Raw genomic sequence first — 19,432 nt, 5'->3', positions numbered from 1 at the left:
AAGAAGTTTTAATTGCAAGTTCCAGGGTCCTTGACATTTAAATTATATTCTCAGAAAGAAAACAGTCATGTATTAATTCATTAGTTCATTAGGGACGTGTCTTACTGATTTGTGTCATGGGAGGGCAATGTTTCTTTAGAAATCAGACGTAGCATTCAAAGCAACAAGTTCAGGGTTTAATTTGTTGAAAAGATCCCACAGCAATGGTACTGCAAGAATTCATTAATGATGATGTTGGACATTAATGCAGCTGGAAAAAAGTGTTTTATAGCCAACAAGAGCAGGGAACAAAACCTGGAGATACTATCGTCACATCAGATTCTGGTCATTTGGTGGAAAGATATTAAGAAAGCTCAAACATACCAGACTTTGATTAAATGTTAAGGGTTTGTATAATGTCTTTGGCTGTTGATTTTTACTGCCCATTTACACAGCTGCTTTACTTCATCTTCATTGATTAGAGACAGACAGATGTTTTTAAAACTGAAAGACCAAAAGTTTCACTAGCAACTTACTTTCCTCTCTCTTTTTACCACTGTTACCCACCGTTTATCTCCATCTCCCAGTAAAATATAGATTTAAAGAGGATTTAATGGACTCTTTTTAAACCGAAGAAGCGGAACAAGAAGCCCCGCCCACATCAGCTCCTACATGCTGCATTCAAGTGCTGTTAGATTTTTACTTATCCAAATTTTAAGAGTCTAATGTGAACACAAGGAAGCACAATGCCACAATTTGACATTGCAACACCTGTAAGAATTGTATGTATTTATTAGTGTGTCAAGGGGTCACAAGACAAATCAAAGCATTATTTGGGAAAGCAGAAAAAGCTAATTGTTACTGCACCATTATGTTCATTTTTATCCCAGATTTTACTTTTATTTATTTATTTTGTGAACTACGGGGTCATTTCAATATTGTTTTGATTTCACAAGCTATGAAGAAATTGAGAAGCACGTTACTTAAAGTCTAAGTAATGGTGGTGGAACATGTCAAAGGAATTTGTGGTTTTCACTGAAAGCCAAAGTGTAATTAATTTTCCTTTTTTTTTTACTTCAGAGTATGGTGGTAAAAGTTAAACGAAAACTAAACAAATGTTTTTGGTCTTGGTTTTTGCATACTGTACTTTTCTGACCCTGTAACATAAATCCACTTTGAGAACAATCTTTATACTGTAATATGTTTTCTCTTCTGTCCAGCACTTTCACTCCCAGCTGATGTTCTTCTTCTCAGCACAGTTCAGAGCTTTGTTCTCATCCTCTTCCCATGGGAAACATGTGCACGCCCTAAAAAAGCTTAACAAGCCACCACCAATCACACGTGACAGTGCTGCTGTGGAGCTCAGAAGATGAAAGATCTGATTAGAGGCTGAAGGAATGCTTTTTTATTATGACAGCGTCTCATTTTAAGGCTTTGTTACATACAGAGGTTGAGAGGAGTATGGGCTGGATAAACAATTCATCTAACTTAGCATGCATTTTATGTTACCAAAGTGCAGCATGCAAATGAACACATTTAATCAAGGTGGATGTGAGTTCAACTCATGATAAATAGCCAGCAGGGAGAGTCTGTGTTAAAATAATAAGAAGAAGAAGAATGCATTACATTTATATAGCGCTTTATCATGGAAACTCAAAGCGCTTCACAGTGAAGTGGGGGGGGACTCACCTCAAACACCATCAATGTGTAGCACCCACCTGGGTGATGCACGGCAGCCGTTTAGCGCCAGAACGCTCACCACACATCGGTTTGTGTCACATTCTGCCTGTCAGCCATGTTTTAGTTTAGCACTCTGAGTTTTGGTCAGTTGATTATCTGTTATTTTTGGTCTGTTGTGTTTTGGGGTTCTGTCTTGTCTGTTGTCCTGTGTCCAGTCTGTGTTTATGGTGAGCTCTGCCGTTTTGTTGTCCGTTTGGTTCTGTGTTAATCTGTTTTTGTTCTGTTATCCTAGTCTGTTGTCTGTGTTGTCCTGTTATCTTGTCTCCCTTATCCCCCCTGTGTTCTTGATTCTAAGATTTGAGTTTTGCATCTACATTTCAGTTCTGTGCTGTTGAGTTAAGTTCACTGTGAGTTTACTTATTGATCAGTTTGGTATCTGTTATTTAGTCTGGGTTATTATTTACCAAGTTATTTAGCTTGTTGCTAATTTGCTCTGTCATGCAAAAGTCCAACATTCTGTATTTGGGTTGTTTATATCCAATAAAACTGCTAATTCTCACATCAAAATGAATGTAAACAATGCTACTGTTCACATTTCACTTGCTTGAATGTATAAAAAAATCACCCTGGTGGAGTCCAAATAGTCTGTTTCCTGTGACATTGTTATTGTTTAAACCAAATTATTTACTAATTTATTTACCAAGACCAATTTAAACCAAACCTTTGTATTACTGTACTTGCATTTTAGCTCAAAGTTTAAAGAACTATTATTCGCTATTGTGAAGTTTTAAAGTTGACTTTTTTGCGTAAATCTTTTCTCTTATTTTGGTACAGTAAAAAGAAATAAATGACACACACAAAAAAGTTGAACATCATCATTTGTTAGTTTAAGAAGAATTGTTTGCCTATATATTACTGAGTTTCTTTCTTAATAATTTGATAAATGTTTACAAGAATGAATGTGGAATTCAAATCACTTATAATTTAACAATTACAGTTGACATAAGAGCACTTAAACAACAAGTTAAAATCTCATGGTTAAACCCCCAAAAGTACAGTTAAGGTATCATCCATCCATAAACCCTGCACCATGTATACTTAGACATTTAAATATAACCATACACTTCATGAAGCCTATGCAAAATAATCTAATACTTTTAACATTAAATATTCATTCACTTGCGCTATTTGTATTTGATTGCAATCTACAGAACACGTGACTTTTAAATAAACATTGTCTGTTGTTCGTTTTTGTTGCTTTGTTCCGACAGCACCTAAAGGCAGCATCGTTAAACTCTAATGGGATTGGAGGAGAAGGGAGAAAGAGGCGTGGTTAAGGCCATTCGTAACCCGACACCCGCCCCACGCGCTGGTTGTTTCTTGTTATGCCTGTAAACTTTCTCCACGAGCTCAGTGAGCGAGCGAGCGAGCGGCGGGCCATTGATGTCGTGTCTGTCTCTGTGCCGTGACGGACCTCCTCCGGTGCCTCGACATGAGCTAAATCATGTCTGATTAACGGTTTAATTTCGGTTCATTTGGAGCAAGCGAGAGATTAATTAACACCCTTTGGAGAAATGGAGGCTGTGAGTAAGTGGACCCCGCAACAAGTGGTGGACTGGATGAGAGGTGAGACCGCCAAAGGGAGAGGGGGGGAGCTAACGGTCCGCTGTTAGCGGTTAGCTTTTAGCAGAAAATAACGGCTAATTCAGCACTTTAGCGGCTTGTTGTTGGGTTTAATTAGTTTTTAGGGAAATTATTAAGGTTTTAAAATTTGTTTCTCAGCTGAAACCTCCCCATCAATCATCAGCTTGATCCAGCAAATCACAGATTATCATTAAATCATTTAAAGTTATAGTTTACACGGTGTTTTTTTTTTTTTTTTTTTTAATATTTATATAGCACATTTCAAACAGCTCAGTGCTTTACGTGGGCAAAGTGAAGCATTAGAATGGCTGACAAACAATTACAGATAAATAACGCAATAAACTCTTAAGATAGAATAAAATTAATTAACACAAGTAGAATAGAGAAGAAATACAGTAACTGAGCAGTGATATGATTGTAGACTGAAATGAAAGCACTAATTAAAGTATAATCATGCAACCCATATGACATATTTATGGTAAAACCTTAATGATTTAGCTGGGGTACTGGTACTGTGGTTACTTGAGGAAATATTTGTGGTTTTAAATTTTAAATTACTTCTATTTTCACATAGTTGAGAAGTTTTTATTGAGTCTTTCACAGTTCAGTGTTAGTTAGTCCCTGTATTAAAAAGGACGTCTCAATCCATTTGAACTTAAAGCAGATTGTGTTTTGGATTTTGGTGGTTTGAACGATTAGTTGTACATGTGGATTACTTACTTTGCCTTTATGTCAGATTTAGGGCTGAGTGTCCCTTGATATCTGTAATACTAGGGCCGGTATTATACCGAGTTGGATACTAATATATTACTTTGTGAATAAAAATGTTTTCCATAACCCTTTTTTTACATATAACAAAAGAAAACAATGTTTTACTGCAAGGCGCAAGAACTGTTAAAGTACAATAGTTCTAAAATGTGCAAAAATTGGTTCACAGTTTTATATACTTGGTGCTTATCAGCTTAGCGCATTGCCTTCTATGGCAACAGTTAAAGTATAATGTATGTAATGAGGTCCAGGTTAATTAGGTTTGTGCTGCAGGCTGTTACCTTGTTTACCTTTTTTACTGACTCTCATATTTCTGCACTCTGCAGCTGCACATGTGACAAGAAAAAACACTTTGCTGCTGTATGGCAACCTGGCGAGATTTATACACACACACACACACACACACACACAGATCAGCCATTAAGTGACAGTCAGGCACATAATTCTGGTTTGATAAAGATGTCTTTTTAATTATCACGAGGTTGGGATAAGCAGCAGCAGTTTGTGTTGCGGTGTTTTGAAGTCACAGTTTGTCTTTTATGTGACAATAGTTATTTTTACACTACAACATTTGACATTTTAGCGTTCTTGATTACACTCAGTCTTCCTCAGAGATGAATAAAAGTAAAACTTTTAACTAAAAATCTGCCATGTGCACATGGTGCCCATCCGCCCAGGACTGGAAATCCTGGGGGGAAAAGATAACAATATTGCCCTGAATGTCCTGAAAAACAATGAACTGACCTGGACACTTTTTAATGAGCAACAACAGGTTGTTCTGACATTGGTGTATATAAATTGTCATGGGCCCAACAACCTCCCTAAAATTGATTGTGTACTGTGTGTTGAGGAACAAGTTTGATTGAAAATATATAGCACTAGTTTTGGTTTTTTGTAACTTTCACACCTTTGACTGGTGAAAGCACTTGAATGCCTCCTAAGTTTTTTTTGAAGCTCTCTTAAACCAAACAAAACCCTTACCCTATATATTTTCTTTTAAAGGTAAATGATGGTAAACACTGAAACCTGTAGTTCAAGATTAGTATCAGCAGCAAATGACTGAGTATAGTCTTTTACAGACCTAATCCAAAAATGTCTTCCTTTTGGTAGACCTGTAAATATGTGTCGCCATTTCTTGATGCTAACAAAGATGGTTGCCAGAAATGATAACCGTTTGCTTGTCTGTCTAAACCTAAGAGGAAAAAGGGGTTGTGCAGAAAGATAAGTTTAGTAAAGTAAAAAATTTTAACAAAATATATGGTTTTGGTGTATTTACAGTCACTCAGGTATCACGGGTAACGTTTCAAAAGATACAAAGCCCTTCAGATAAGATAAGCCTTTACTGATCCCCAGAGGGGAGATTAAGAATTAGTATAGATAAATAGAGAAATGTAAACTAGCCTGTAAAGCAGTTCAGTTGCAAAATCTTGTTTGTTTTTTAAACAAAATGCCTTAAATCGAAGTCTCTCGCTCGTTGTGGTTCTCTGCGCTCATCTCTACGGTCTTTAATCCATTTTTGGTCCAAGTAATCAAAGTCTGCAACTGTTTTCCTCATCGCAAAAATCATAGGACCCTACACACACATACACACAAAAGCATACCAATACACATGTCATTTAGCAGCAGAAACAATGCAGAGCTGAGCACCGCTGGCGGTCAATAAAGACCCAGACAATACCAGCTCTTGACAAATGTCGGCCTCCTGCCGTGTGGAGGGTCAGCAGGTTGCTGGGACTCTTTACTGCGGCAGATCTGACTGTTGTTCTGCATGAAAACAACGCACCGGGGTCAGTCACATGACCTGCATGGCTCCATTAAGCTTGTTCTCACCCCGTGTCTCCTGTCACTCTCTGTTCTGCTGTCGGATTAAGACAGAACACCCAAAAGAATCAGAAGGTATCTGATCAGACAAAATATAAACACAAACATTCAGTGCCAACGTTCGCTTGATTCATGACAAATCTTGCTTTATTGCAGTACTAGTTTCATTAAAAGACTCAATGCTTCCTAAAACAGCTGCTCCATTGTAGTTTTTATAAAATGTTATTCAAACAGGCAGATGTAGTGCATTTGCTGGGGACTATTTTCAGCGGCGGATGAATCCACATGTGGTACTCTAGTGAGTACTTGGGGCAGCAGGATGGTGTATGTGGGACGGAGTTAGAATAAACTACAGTGCATGTTCATGGTGATGAAGGAACACCCAGTGCAGCAGTGAGGCTCACTGATGGGTTTTTAATCTCTTTTGGACAACAGTGGAGCTCTGTGGAGACATACTGAAATCTCTATTTTTGTCTGACCAAAAGAAGAGTTTGTTTAATATCAAAAGACTAAGAAACGACTTTGACTTCTCATTTTAGAAGCAGGAAGCTGTAGCATTTGCCAGAAAGTGATGATTTTCTGCTGACTGACTAATCAATGAATTGGCTAATTGTTTCAGCTGTACATGTTAGTAAGATTTATATAGGCCATTTTAATAATATAGAATATTACCAAACTTGGTTTTTTTAAATGGTGCATTTTCTCAACAGTCTGGTGCCAAACAGTTTCATTCATTTGATATTCTACACTGTTGAAAATATGTAGTTTGCTGTTGTGGTTCCTTACATGAAAGTGGAAGCTGTACATTTTCCTGTGTGCTAAGATTAAAAAGCATTTTGATTTAAAATAACTTCATATAATCAGTCAAGTGATAAGCAGACACATGTTTCATCATAGAAACTACATTTGTCATTGATCCGAATCCTATATTTACAGTTTAACAACAGAGCAGATGACTGCCTCCGGCCTAAGGGGGTGTGTGTGTGTGTGTGTGTGTGTGTGTGTGTGTTTACTCTCCTTGTACGACTCAAGCAGCAGGTTCTTTTCATGGTTCAGTCAGTCTTGTTAAAATCCTTCTGTTTGATCTGCAGTAGGTTCCCACAGGCCGGCTGTCACTGAGCCGCAGAAACACCAAAGTATCATGGAAGTTGGAGGTGTACTCCTGCAGAGTGGTGGTCTGGGATTATGGGTTTATATAGGAAGGACAGAAAACATTTCTGCCAACACTTCAGCAAAACCTCCTGAGTTACACAGGCTTGTTTACAAATCTCGACGCCAAACATCACAATCATTCATTTGTGTCCCCAGTTAATCATCAAGAGTAGCAGTTATGGACAGTTGTTGAGTATATGTGTAAAGAATTTTTCATATTCAGTGCGTCTGCATGTCCTGGACAAGTCTGCAGTTGTTTCTTGATGTGATGTTCATCTGATGACCAAACCTGTGCTGTAGTCTTCTTTTCCAGTTGTGATACTGGTCTAATCCTTTATTCAAATTGGCATGAAATTGTGTTAAATCTTGTACTAAGCTGTGATTTCATTACTAATTTAATATGGTCGAAACACTAGCAGCTGTACAAAAACCCAAATAAATACCTTCTAAGAAAACTAATTTAGCTAATTTGGTCAAAGAATAAACTAAACCAGCAATCTGACAGAGCATTCAGTGCCAACTTCTGATACTTTCATTTTTGTTTTTGGACACATTTCAGTCCATATCTGAAAAAGTTTACTTCCATCTGAACCAAGACAAACACTGTGCAGCTCTCAGATGATTAAGTTCGGTCTCTTTTTTTTAATTTTTTATTTACAAACTGATAGACTGATCAGATAGCTGTAGCTTGGAGGCAAACGCATAACATCTGAGCTCGGCGTGTTCAGACAAATGTACATAGTTTTCTGCTCGACTGACAGGTGCTGTCACACATTGCAGGGTAAATGACGACATAAGTGGTGAACAGGCTGGATAAATAAGGTGACACATCCAGCTCTCTTTATTCATGGGTGTGTACAAATACAGCCAATAAATGAGAGGATGGACTGGAATTACTTATCTGTGTGTATCACAAGAACACTGAGCAGGAGTTTCTTTACATTACTGAGTTTAGTAGATTAGAAGCTGGGCGATACATATTGTGATATGCAGTAAGACCAGATACAGTATAGTTGGGGTTTTGTTTAGTAGAAGTTGAACCAGGTAGAGACAATATTACTGATATTAGCTTATTAGAGATATATGGTGTCAGGAGATAAATGACAAGGAGATATGTTTGTGTCACCAGGATGCTATTTGTGATCCCTTTCAAGACTGTTTGTTTGTTATGCATTTACATTAAAAAACAAATATTGGCAGACAAAAATCAATATTGGCTCTGGCCTCAAAAGTCCAGTATTGATCGGACACTAGTTTAAAGTAATATAATGACATAGCTCAAATGTTGAGAGCTGAAGTTTAGTCTTGTGAGATGTGGTTGAATGCCCCAGAAAAAGCCAGTAAGTGGATGTTGAGGTTAGAATATTTTGTCTGAGCTTAAATGTTTTCTCGTCCTGGTGGTGAACTGTGACTTGAATGTTAAGTCTCTGCCTGTGGAACCCGACACAACCAAACAATTACTGTTTCTAAAAATGTTCCTGTTTTTATTCCATATCTTATAAAATCACCAATACTGATTCGCAAACGCACAATCTCAGGATATTATAAGTGAATTATAATCATTTGTTAGACGTGCTTGATTAATCAAGTCAATATTGCTGAGCGCTGTGTTCTTATCTTGAAATAAAGTTTTGTTAATTCAACGTGTTTTCCCAGAAAGTATCGGCCCTACTCTTAGCAGTCATGTTAAAATATAGTCAAACCATTTAGTCAAACCTTTTACATTTCAAGCATAAAGTTTGTCAGTCTTATCTGTCAGTAACATTTAGTTGATTGTTTAGTAGATCAACAGAAAAAAATCAGCAGCTACGTTGATGATTGACTTATCGTTTAGGTCACTTTTCAAGCAAAAATATGTTCAGTTGTGGTGATGCGCTGCTTCTTTGTCTTATCTGATAATAAACGGAGTATCTTTTAGGGTTTATAGACCAAACTATTCATTGATTACTTGAAATAATATGGGAAATATATATATTTTTTTCATTCAAGGGCAACAGTGCATGAAATAATTGTAAAAAGGTTGCAATATTAAATCCTTTTAAAAGCTTTGATTAACACCAAAACCAAACCTCTTGCCTGGATTTCTACCAATATAAACAATCATATAAAAGATGTCATGTAACATCCTTTTCACATCCAACAGATTTATAGTTTCTACTTGTTTGGAGGTACAGCAATTTGTAAAATCAGATTGTTATCATGTACTTTGACTCCTGCTCCTCCCTGCCAATGTTGTTTTGCCAAAATAAACTTGTTTTATCTTTGAAAATGCTGAACAGTGGAGAGCAGCCAAAGCTCAGCATCGCTGTGCTTTCAGTTTGAAGAATTTTATCTAACAAAAGACCTTCCTGCCGGGACTTTTTAAAATTTTGCGATGAAGGAAGGAAGGTCACAGGTCTGGGAGACTGAGAGAAACATATTTTTATTACAGTTATTAAACAATGTGCCTTCATTTAGCTGTATAAAGGCCCACACAGCTGTAAATATCTATAATGTGGTTTAATCGCTGAACCTTCCCATCATATATCATTCAACTAAACACTGTACAAATACCTTGATGTTAAATAATGTCCACATAACAGTAAGTCAATTTCCAGGTTTTCTTTGGTTGAGTTGTTGAAATGGAAATGTTAAATTTCTTTTATTTTTGTACTGAACAAAATTATAAACGCAACACTTTTGTTTTTGCCCCCATTCATCATGAGCTCAAAGATCTAAGACTTTCTCTATGTACACAAAAGGCCTATTTCTCTCAAATATTGTTCTCAAATCTGTCAATCTGTGTTAGTGAGCACTTCTCCATTGACGAGATAATCCATCCACCTCACAGGTGTGGCATATCAAGATGCTGATCAGACAGCATGGAGATTGCACAGGTGAGCCTTAAGCTGGCCACAATATGTTATATATGGTTTATTTTGGTTGACTCTGACCAGTATGAAAGCTTAAAATGAGTCACATGAATCCCAAAAAGCATGTTAATTGGACAGAGTTGGTGCTTCTGCTTGGCAGGGCCGCAATGGTCATCAGGAAACAAAGGCGCAGTTCAAAACGGCATCTTTTTTAGAGCTGCAAGATGCAACAATCAAAACTCAGTCAAATCATCAGTAATTGATTTTTAAAAAATCCCTAAAATGAGACAATTAATCTTTCTTTTACATGATTTAATTTTTCCTGTGCCCCAGGTGTGCATCCGATATGAGTTAATTGTTCTCTGAAATGTTTTTTTTCTAAAATGTCAAAAATAGTGACAAATGTCTGTCATAAGTTATCAGAGCCCAGCATGGAATCTGACCAGCAGTCAAAATATTTATAAAAATATCTTAGTTTTGATATGAAACAGAGAACGCATCAAACTCCCACATATTTAGAGCTGCCCGCACAGATATTACATATCTAGATATATTTATTGAAAACATACAGAAGTCTCTCAGGTTTCTTTTTTCATGTTTTACAATTCAACATTCACCAACACCTCCTCCCTCGTTCCTCCTAACTACATCTTGTGATGTCTGACATAAAGAGATTCTGGGTTGCTACTGAAAATTAAACTTTAAATTTGAAGTTGAAGAACAGAAAAAGACAAAAGATTAAATACAGGACGACTAATCTGCCAATCATTTTAGCTCTGTGATTTCAGTATTGATTGATCTCTCCTCCTGTGGTGTTAACACAGACAAACTGCTGAATATAAGCATCAGGCCTGAGTTTATTCTGTCTTCTTCTACCCACAATGCTTTGAGTTTTGACAATGCTGGCTTTGGTTTCCAACACATCAGTAAACAAATAGAAAACAAAGCCTCCTCTCCTCAAGTCTGCGCCTGTCGCCAACAGGACTCACATGAGTGACGGCAGACAGGTGTTCTGTTTTTACTCATCAGCTGGACTGAATCCAAATCAGCAAGGTTGGTTGTTTGTTCACTGGGAGGAGAACCTCTGTCACTTGAGAACATCGTCACCAGCGTTCAGTTTTGTTTTGTTTTTTTTCAGAATTGACTGATAGATTATTTGTCAGCAGCCAGTTTAAAGTCTCCGCAGGCTGATTTTCATAGGAATTAACCACAAATAAAATGAAAAAGATCAGTAAAGATTGTTAACCCTTTCATTACAAGATTTGTAATGAAAGGGTTAGACTGAACAAAACCAGAACTCTGTCTGTGTTAACCTGGTTTTTCTCGTTAGTTATCTGATAGAGATAATTGAGGAGAGGAGTACTGGTGATATATTTATTGAGAGTTTCAGTTATCTTATTGGTTTTCCTGGATGTTTACAAAGAAAACAACCGAGTGAGGTCACTGTGAATTAAATGACTTCACTTTGAACCATGTAACATGTAAGTGTAGCTTGTAGTAGATATAAAAGGGCAGATTGTCCTGATTTTAGATCAAATGTTTTTTGTTGTCTTCCTCCCAATGTTTTCCTTATCAGTGAAACTGAGGTCAATGAGGGAGCATGGTGAATAAGAGGAAACATCCGTGTTTTCTACACTGAGCACCTCTTCCTGCTCTCATCTTCAGCTTAAGAAACAAACAAACAAAAAATCTGTAAATCGAGAAAACAATCGACAAACAACGAAAATAATTAGTGCAGCTGATATCACCAGGTCAGTGAACCATGATCCAGTATCCTATCCACTGCAACACTACAGAGATAACAGTAATACTACGTGTATTCACAATTTGGTCTAAAAAATTCCCAAATACCCAAAACAAAATGCTAGAGATGTCCTCACATGTCAATAAACCTTCCCATGTTCCTGCTGGAGTGAGTCAAACATAGTGGATTCTGTGAGAACTGATCTGTGTTAGTCTGTAACATCACCATCATTCATGTAACGCCTTATTAAAGTAAAGCAGATTGTGGGAGATTTGTTCAACCTGCGTCAGAGCTAATGAGTCCAACAACCTCAACGTCATAAAGAACTGAATGATTAAAACCTGCAGGACTGGTATCCGTGATATAACAGAATATTGGTTGTATTCCCACACAGTCGTTTCCCTCATTTGTTCCGCTTTGTTCCAGATAGAGCTGCAACGAACGATTATTTTCATAGTAAACTTATCTGTCGATTATTGTCTCGATTAATCAGTTGTTTAGTCTATAAAATGTCAGAAGATAGTAAAAAATGTTGATCAGGGTTTCCCAGAGTCAGAGAAGACGTCCTTAAATGTCTTGTTTTGTCCACAACCCAGAGATATTCAGTTTTAATAACACAGAGGAGGAAAGAAGACAGAAAACATTGACATTTAAAAAGCTTGAATCAGAGAAATGCAACTTTTTCTCCTTAAATTACTTAATTAATCGATTGTTAAAACAGTTGGCAATTTATTTAATAGTTGACAACTAATTGATTAATCGACTAATTGTTGCAGCTCTAGTTCCTAGTGAAATACCTAGACAACCTTGCGATTAAGTCCCATGAAGCTTGGTACTGACATTCAGGATTCCTGGAGGGTGAAGTTATTTTAAATTTGTGACGATTTTGGTAATCCAAACACTACGGCGACCTGTCTATCAAGATAGAGGGAATCGTATTCACTGTACTGTGTACATTTAACTAGCCGTGAACCTGTTTGTGGGCACTGTATGTCTGTGTTTTGGACTGAAAGCTTTGATGCTTTCACAGTTTATTTTCATTTGGTCACCGAATAACCTAGCTAGCTCCAATCTCTCATCCAAATATGGTCACTTCTGGTTCCAGAAAAACCAAGATGGCGACGGCCAACATGCAAAACCAGAGGTTTTAAAACAGTAGTCCACAAACCAAAGTCCAGTCTGTGGTTGTGTTACTGTTATTTATGATTTGCTCCGCCACTACCCCGGCCTCCCAGTTCTCAACCAGTTAGACGTACGTTTTCAATCTGCCATTGTGGACCACCCGTTCCTGTAGATCTGCACCAGTGCCCTGCACCAGTGCCCTGCTGTTACTGGTTAAAGTGGGCTGCTATAATACAGCTCTCTCTGCTCTGCACACAGTGAACTCCCACAATTCCTGTTTGTTTAATTGTATAAGACTGCTGAGCGCTCAAGGAAATCCTTTTTCCTCTTGAATCGCGTTTGTTCGACAGACTGTGTACCCCCTCCCGCTGCCTTGTACCGATGAGATGAATGGACGGGGTGTGTGTGATTGAGGGACTGGTTTTACAGAGGCCCAGTGAAGCTATGAATAGCCTTAGTGCTCTTTTGCCACTTTTCCTCTCCGCTCTCCACTCTTGTCCTTTTGTGATGAAGGTGGGGTAAATATTCCCATTGTTGCCCCCAGCCGGGGCGTGTCGGGTCCGAAGTCGCCCTTGTGCTTTAACAACACAACACGCGCCACTTGTTGTAATGAATAGGTAATGTAGAGTTCAACCGGGACAGTCTCACAATGCAGAAAAATGTTATCGAGCACTTCAATCTCTTCTGGAGTCTTTTCCTTTAAAAAAAAACACGAGAATAAACCTCATGTCAAACTGAAGTGATGTTGTTTCACTTGTTCAAGCTTCAAGTTTGTGCTTTATTAAAGGGTAAGTTAAGTATTTTCTAACCTGGACCCTATTTTCTCGTGTTTGTGTCTGTTTGAGTAATTAGGACACATTTTTTGAAATTGGTCCAGTATCGAGCAAATGCGCTCAGTCGACAGCAGTGAAACAGGGCTGCAACAAAATCCTTGCGGGCAATTTACCCTTTGCTAAGCCACGCCCGAATATGCAGCTAGCCAATCACAGCGCAGTATAGGACTCGCTCTAACTGAGGTCCAACACTTTCATGGCTGCGCTCTATTGACTCTAATGCAAAAGGAGTTGTTTTCTAGCTTTTCTTTTTGCTGTATTTTTCCAGGAAATGGTCAAATGCTGTTCCTCACTTGGAATAACTACAGTTGCTAACCAGAGAGGTTGAAAATGCTACGTATTTGTATAGCGCCTTTCTAGTCTTTTTGACCACTCAAAGTGCTTTTACACTACATGTGCATTCACCATTCACACACTGAGCCTAAGTGCTCAAAAACCACCCTAAGGAGAAGTATGATTTTATTCCCTTTCCAAAACCTAAAACAAATCCAAAATAATGTAGTCTGGATTGTTCTTAATTGTAATGTTAAATTACTACTGAATGTAACGTTATATTGCCCTACTGTTCTGCTTTCTTTTGATTGTAATAGTGAATGGAGACCTACCCAGCTGTACAGGAACAGTTTTAATCCTTAATATCATTGCCCTCTGTCTCAATCCTCAGGTGATGGTGGTTGTTCACTTTTACTGTGATCGGTAGGCTTTAGTTTCTGTCTTTGTTTCACATCACTTTGACAGCCTGAATTACAACCTTCAAATGTTGAATGCAAACCTTTCTGAGATTGCTTTATTAATTTTTCCTAAAATTAAACTATATATCCAGAGAGTACAGTTGAGCATGAGAAATGCCAACAGGGCCGACAGTTTGTGGGACTTAACGGTAACTAAGGGGGGCGTGGCTTAGCAAAGGGTCAATTGCGCCTTGTTAAAGTACGTCCACTAAAGTGCTTGTTTTTGCCATTGACTCAGAATGCGAATGACAACAATATGGAAAGGATCTCTACAAAGTGGGACCTTTTTTTTTGTTTAACCGTAAACAGTTGCTATATCACACTCGTCAAAGCCACCAGACTCCATTGACAAAAATGTAATTTTATCTTTCTGGTCTACTGCTACCTCGATCAGTTTGTGTAGTGTGACAAGTCACACAATTGTTGTGTGTGTTGGACAGAGGACCCAAAAGAAATGCTCCGGTGAAACAGGTTTTATTGAGGAGAAAAGGGTTTAAGGGAGTGGAGGTGAGGGAGAGGCGGAGGTCGGGGAAACACGGGCACGGGAGAACTGAACGGCGGGGGAGTTGGTAGGAGTGTGGTGGCAGGCTGACTGGCTAGGCATGAGGAAGAGCCGGGGGGATGCCGTGGAGGAGGTCCGAGGGGAGAGGGCAGGGTGGCGAGCCCAGCTGACTCAACGGAGGTGACCTGGAGGGAAGACAGACAGACAGGGTTAGACACAGGGAAAACAAAAGTACAGGGAAACAGATGACGCAGATTACACAAGAGCTTGAGTAATGAAGTGGCACCAGGTTAGGAGCAACGACAATCAAGCAGAAATTGAGTGGAGAACCGGGGTTGAAGTACTGGCAGAGATGAGGCTGATTGCTGGCAGGTGTGGCAGGCTGAGGTGGCTGACGAGGCGCAGGTGGAGAGAGAGAGAGAGAGGCAAGGGGAGGAGACACAGACAGGCAGGCCAAAAAACAAGGGGAAAACAGTTTAACATAAAATGAGAAATAATCCACAAAATATTTTGTGATTGTTGTCAAAAATAAATTAATTGACAAAATTGAATGAAGTTATAAACATTATTGTCATGTTTGCCACATTTTTACATTAATGAATATGACAAACATGGTTGATATTTTCCTTTTCAATGAGCAGGATGTGTGTATTTTGAGGTGTGACGCCTTGTCATATCACTCTGTAAAATGAAGGCCAACATCTTGTTTGTTTTGTTCTTGAATGAATGATTACCTGGACTGTTTTATGAGCACCTGGAGTTTCACCTGCAGCTCTGTTTCACTGACTTCCTCACGTGTTTGACTGAAGCTGGAAGGGCTAGCACACTTTATTATCCGCACATAAATACTTTGACGTACTCTCGAGCCGTGTATTTAGGAGTCTGTCCATAACTGTAACCAGGTCAACAAATGCCAAGTAATTTAAAGATAAGATTAGAGTTTTACTTGAATAGATAAATCAGATAGAAATAGTTTAGTAAATAGTAAAATAGTTTTTTATTTGGTTGGTCTGATAACAAGCCAGCAATTAACTTAAGATAGTACAGATAAAATATCATTGTTTTCTATGATTTGTTCGCATGAAATCATCTGTTATCAAATCAGTTAATTACTTTATATAATTAATTTGTTAACCACAACAACGCATATGCCCACCAGCATGTGAGTGCAGGATTTTCTCTGATCCATCAGCCCAAAGCAGTCAAATCTGCGGTCTGTTGTGCTTTTATCCTGCTCTGTGTGCTTAGCCAGTTCATTAAGTCTATTAAAGAGTGCGTGACAAGGCGATCCCACACTAATCCGCCTGTTATATAGCTGCTCCTGATGATGCAAGATGACAATCGTGCCAAACTGTCCAATCAGAGAGGTACCTGTCAGACCGTAAAGACTTCATGTTTACAGCTCTTGGTTTGTTTGTTTCTTGGTTTGTTTGTAATTTACCATGTTTTCCCGTGGTCTGGACCAAGTTTATCTGAAACTAGAGGTGTGAAAGATCCCAAAAGTGGCCTCGACCCAACCGTGACCAACACATACAAATGAGAAGTACACTACAGTATGTGGACGGGAAAGTTGACATACTTTTAGATATATAACATTTAAAAAAACACTTCTGTTTGTGGTGGAAATAATATACAAAGATCAACAGACAAACGCACAGCTTCCAGTGTAACTTGGATCATCTGCATTCACATTGAAGTATATTAGCTGGTAAACTACGTTACTCATCGGGTGTAATATTGGTTGTTCAAATATTGGTAAACATCTGTAAAGCAAGCATCGGTCGTTACCTTCTTTTTGCAATTAACATCAGGACTAGTTGACTTTGTGTTTGGGAAAGATGTTGACCTTTTAGCAGGGAACTGAGCTTTAGCTGGGTAAAGCAGTGACAGATGAACCAGCGGTTTTGTTGTTGCAGTGCAAAGTAAAACTTTCCCACCCCAGAGCTGCTGCTGAGTGTCGGTACACAGAGAGTTTCCCACCACCAGATGACTGACAGCACGACAGAGGCCCAGAGTTGTCTGCAAATATAAGACCGGTCGGAGACAAACCACAGACAGACAAATTAACTTTTGTTAAAAGTTTGACTAAACTATGGAAATTCAGAAAAATATACATCCCTACAGGTGAATTTAAAGTCTGAGATCCTAATGTTAATTTTACAATTTATGAAGTTTCCTGTAAAATTTTCACTTCATTACACAAGAAAAGCACAAGCGTAGTTTGCAAACTCAACATTTCCTGACTTCTGCAGGAAGTCAGTAAGGAAGCTGTGAATATTAGGAGTATCTGTGCACTTTTGTCAGTCTCCAGTGTGCTTTCATGTTGAGTCTACTTTACTCTGTCAACAAACAAGTTGGATTCAAAGTGCTTCACAAAGATCCACACAAGAAGAGAGGTGTGTTTTTTCACGTGAAGTTTGTTGTGACCTCTATGGAAGGGCATTTCAAGCTAAAAATAGTGACACGTTAATACAAAGGAAAATATATTTTTTAAGACAAGACGATAGTTAATAATTTAATGGGTATTAGAAAATTGTGTGAAAATAGTAACCTCAGAGCTGATTACATTAAAATTTGTGGAAAATCACAAACTTAATTCTTGTTAATAAATGAACATGAGATATAAATGTACAATAATTCATAATTTCTGGAAAGGTTGGATATACAGGCATTGATTTATACATGCTGTACAGATTATATTCTTAAGTCTGGTAATATTCTACATCTTTATTATCAACAAATCCTATGAAAAGACCCAAACCAACAGTGAATGCAGTTTATCTGCTAACAAGTGTTGTGGGTGTATCCAAAGCCTGATATCATATTCATCTGCTCCATTGTTGACATGTTCCTTCACAGTGAACACACAGGGCCTTTCCAAAACTAGACCCTCGCCACTTCCACTCCGACACGGAGTAAACTCTGGTCGGAGTCACCCTCACAGCCAAATCAAGCTCCCTAACCTGCGGTGGCGATAACGCAGAGGATAAGACACATGCCTTTGAGACCCGGGTTCAACTCCCACTGCGACACATCAACCAATGTGTCCCTGAGCAAGACACTTAACCCCTAGTTCAGGGGTATTCAATTAGAATTCAAAGTGGTCCAGTTAGAGAAAATTTCCCGAAGCAAAGGTCCAGAACATCAAAACAACTTACTTGCGTTATCATTCAGTACCGTAATGTATAGTTGTATCAACATATGTTTTTAGATAGAACGGATTATCAAATCAAACAATATTTCAAGAATATTATCACATCAAACTGGAGGAATAATAAATAACTACTCTAATAATAAATTCTAAATTTAAGTAAACTAAAATAAAGGGCCTAATTTTTAGGAAAGGAAATAAAAAGTGTAGCTTGAAGTGATGAAGTGCAGTCTAACACTCAACACATCATAACAGCTGTAATGCTTTCTCTTCTTTCATTCCCTCTTACTACCACTTTCCTACTTTCTCTTCTTCAGTGAGAAACGTGAGCTCTAGTTGGTCCTGCCAGCTCGCATTGGAGATCTATGAGATATTTTGGTTCTGAGCTGCCCGTGGGAGGAATGTACATGTGAGAATCTGTACATTCTTCATTAAAACCCAAGTGAAATCTATTTTCCCCTTTCGTCTCCTCATTTCATGTGTGTTTCCAAAACGAAGTCTTGAAACGTGAATTTTGTGGACTCGACTTGCAAGCATTGGGATGCACAGATTTGATTGGCTGAGCAGCGTCACATGAGACGATTGGAGCACATGCGATTGGTCTGTGAATTTCCTGGTCCACTAAACCAGTACAGTAAATGCTAGAGAAGCTGCGTGGGTTAAAATAGAAACGCTCCGTCACGTAGTAAGTCTCAATAATAAATCGGCTGTAGGTCGGCGGTCCGGAGAGGAGAGCGGCTGGGACTGGATCCGGAACGTGGTTCGCCTATTAGTGACCTCTGCCCTAGTTGCTCCAGAGGAATGCCACCTCAAACATAGCTAGCAATTGTAAGTCGCTTTGTATAAAAGCATCAGCTAAATGTAACGTAATGTAAACAAGAGAGACGAAAGAATAGGATAAGATGTTTTTTTTTAAACTGAATAACAGTTAAAATACACAGGGGGATGACTTTCTTTATCTAGTTATGCCATGTTTTATTGTTCTGTTATTCTGGTTTCGAATGGCACTCAATGTGGCGGAATAGAAGTAGGTAGGGAGAGGGGGTAGCAAACAATTTTGGATAGGCCCATACACTGTCCTTTTTTCCCCAAAAAACTCACTTAAGCACCTAATGTTGATTAATCGCTGAACTGCTGAAAATACTCCCCAGCAAATACACTATTTCCTCCTGTTTGTTTTTGTACTACATTAAGCAGCAAATTACTAACTCTTTTAAGATTTACGTCTTCACTAGGAGCCAATGGGCTTGGTGCTGAGAGCCGCAGACAGTATTGAGAAATTAACAGCAACACTAACCTCAAGTATTACTAGAGTTATTGAGAAACTAACAGCAACACTAACCTCAAGTATTACTAGAGTTATTGAGAAACTAACAGCAACACTAACCTCAAGTATTACTAGAGTTATTGAGAAACTAACAGCAACACTAACCTCAAGTATTACTAGAGTTAT

The 19,432-nt window shown here is 38.4% G+C and overlaps 1 protein-coding gene and 1 long non-coding RNA gene across 2 annotated transcripts in view; one reads left to right on the top strand and one right to left on the bottom strand.

Moving 5' to 3' along the window:
* Positions 1 to 2,993: 2,993 nt before the first annotated feature.
* cnksr3 (cnksr family member 3) overlaps positions 2,994 to 19,432 on the top strand; it is a 59,222-nt gene continuing 42,783 nt past the window's right edge. Inside the window, exon 1 of the mRNA XM_046061430.1 lies at positions 2,994 to 3,285. Coding sequence (XP_045917386.1) covers positions 3,234 to 3,285 — 52 coding nt within the window. The 5' untranslated portion in view covers positions 2,994 to 3,233. The remainder of the gene's footprint in view (positions 3,286 to 19,432) is intronic.
* LOC123978395 lies at positions 14,785 to 15,216 on the bottom strand. The gene is made up of 2 exons (XR_006826943.1): positions 15,115 to 15,216; positions 14,785 to 15,013 (listed from the first exon to the last, which is right to left on the bottom strand). It is a non-coding gene; the product is annotated as an uncharacterized LOC123978395 (long non-coding RNA).

The sequence above is a fragment of the Micropterus dolomieu genome, linkage group LG10 (genome assembly GCF_021292245.1).
Source record: "Micropterus dolomieu isolate WLL.071019.BEF.003 ecotype Adirondacks linkage group LG10, ASM2129224v1, whole genome shotgun sequence".
In the NCBI taxonomy this organism is placed as follows: Eukaryota; Metazoa; Chordata; class Actinopteri; order Centrarchiformes; family Centrarchidae; genus Micropterus; species Micropterus dolomieu.
This window is presented reverse-complemented; position numbering and strand designations above follow the sequence as displayed.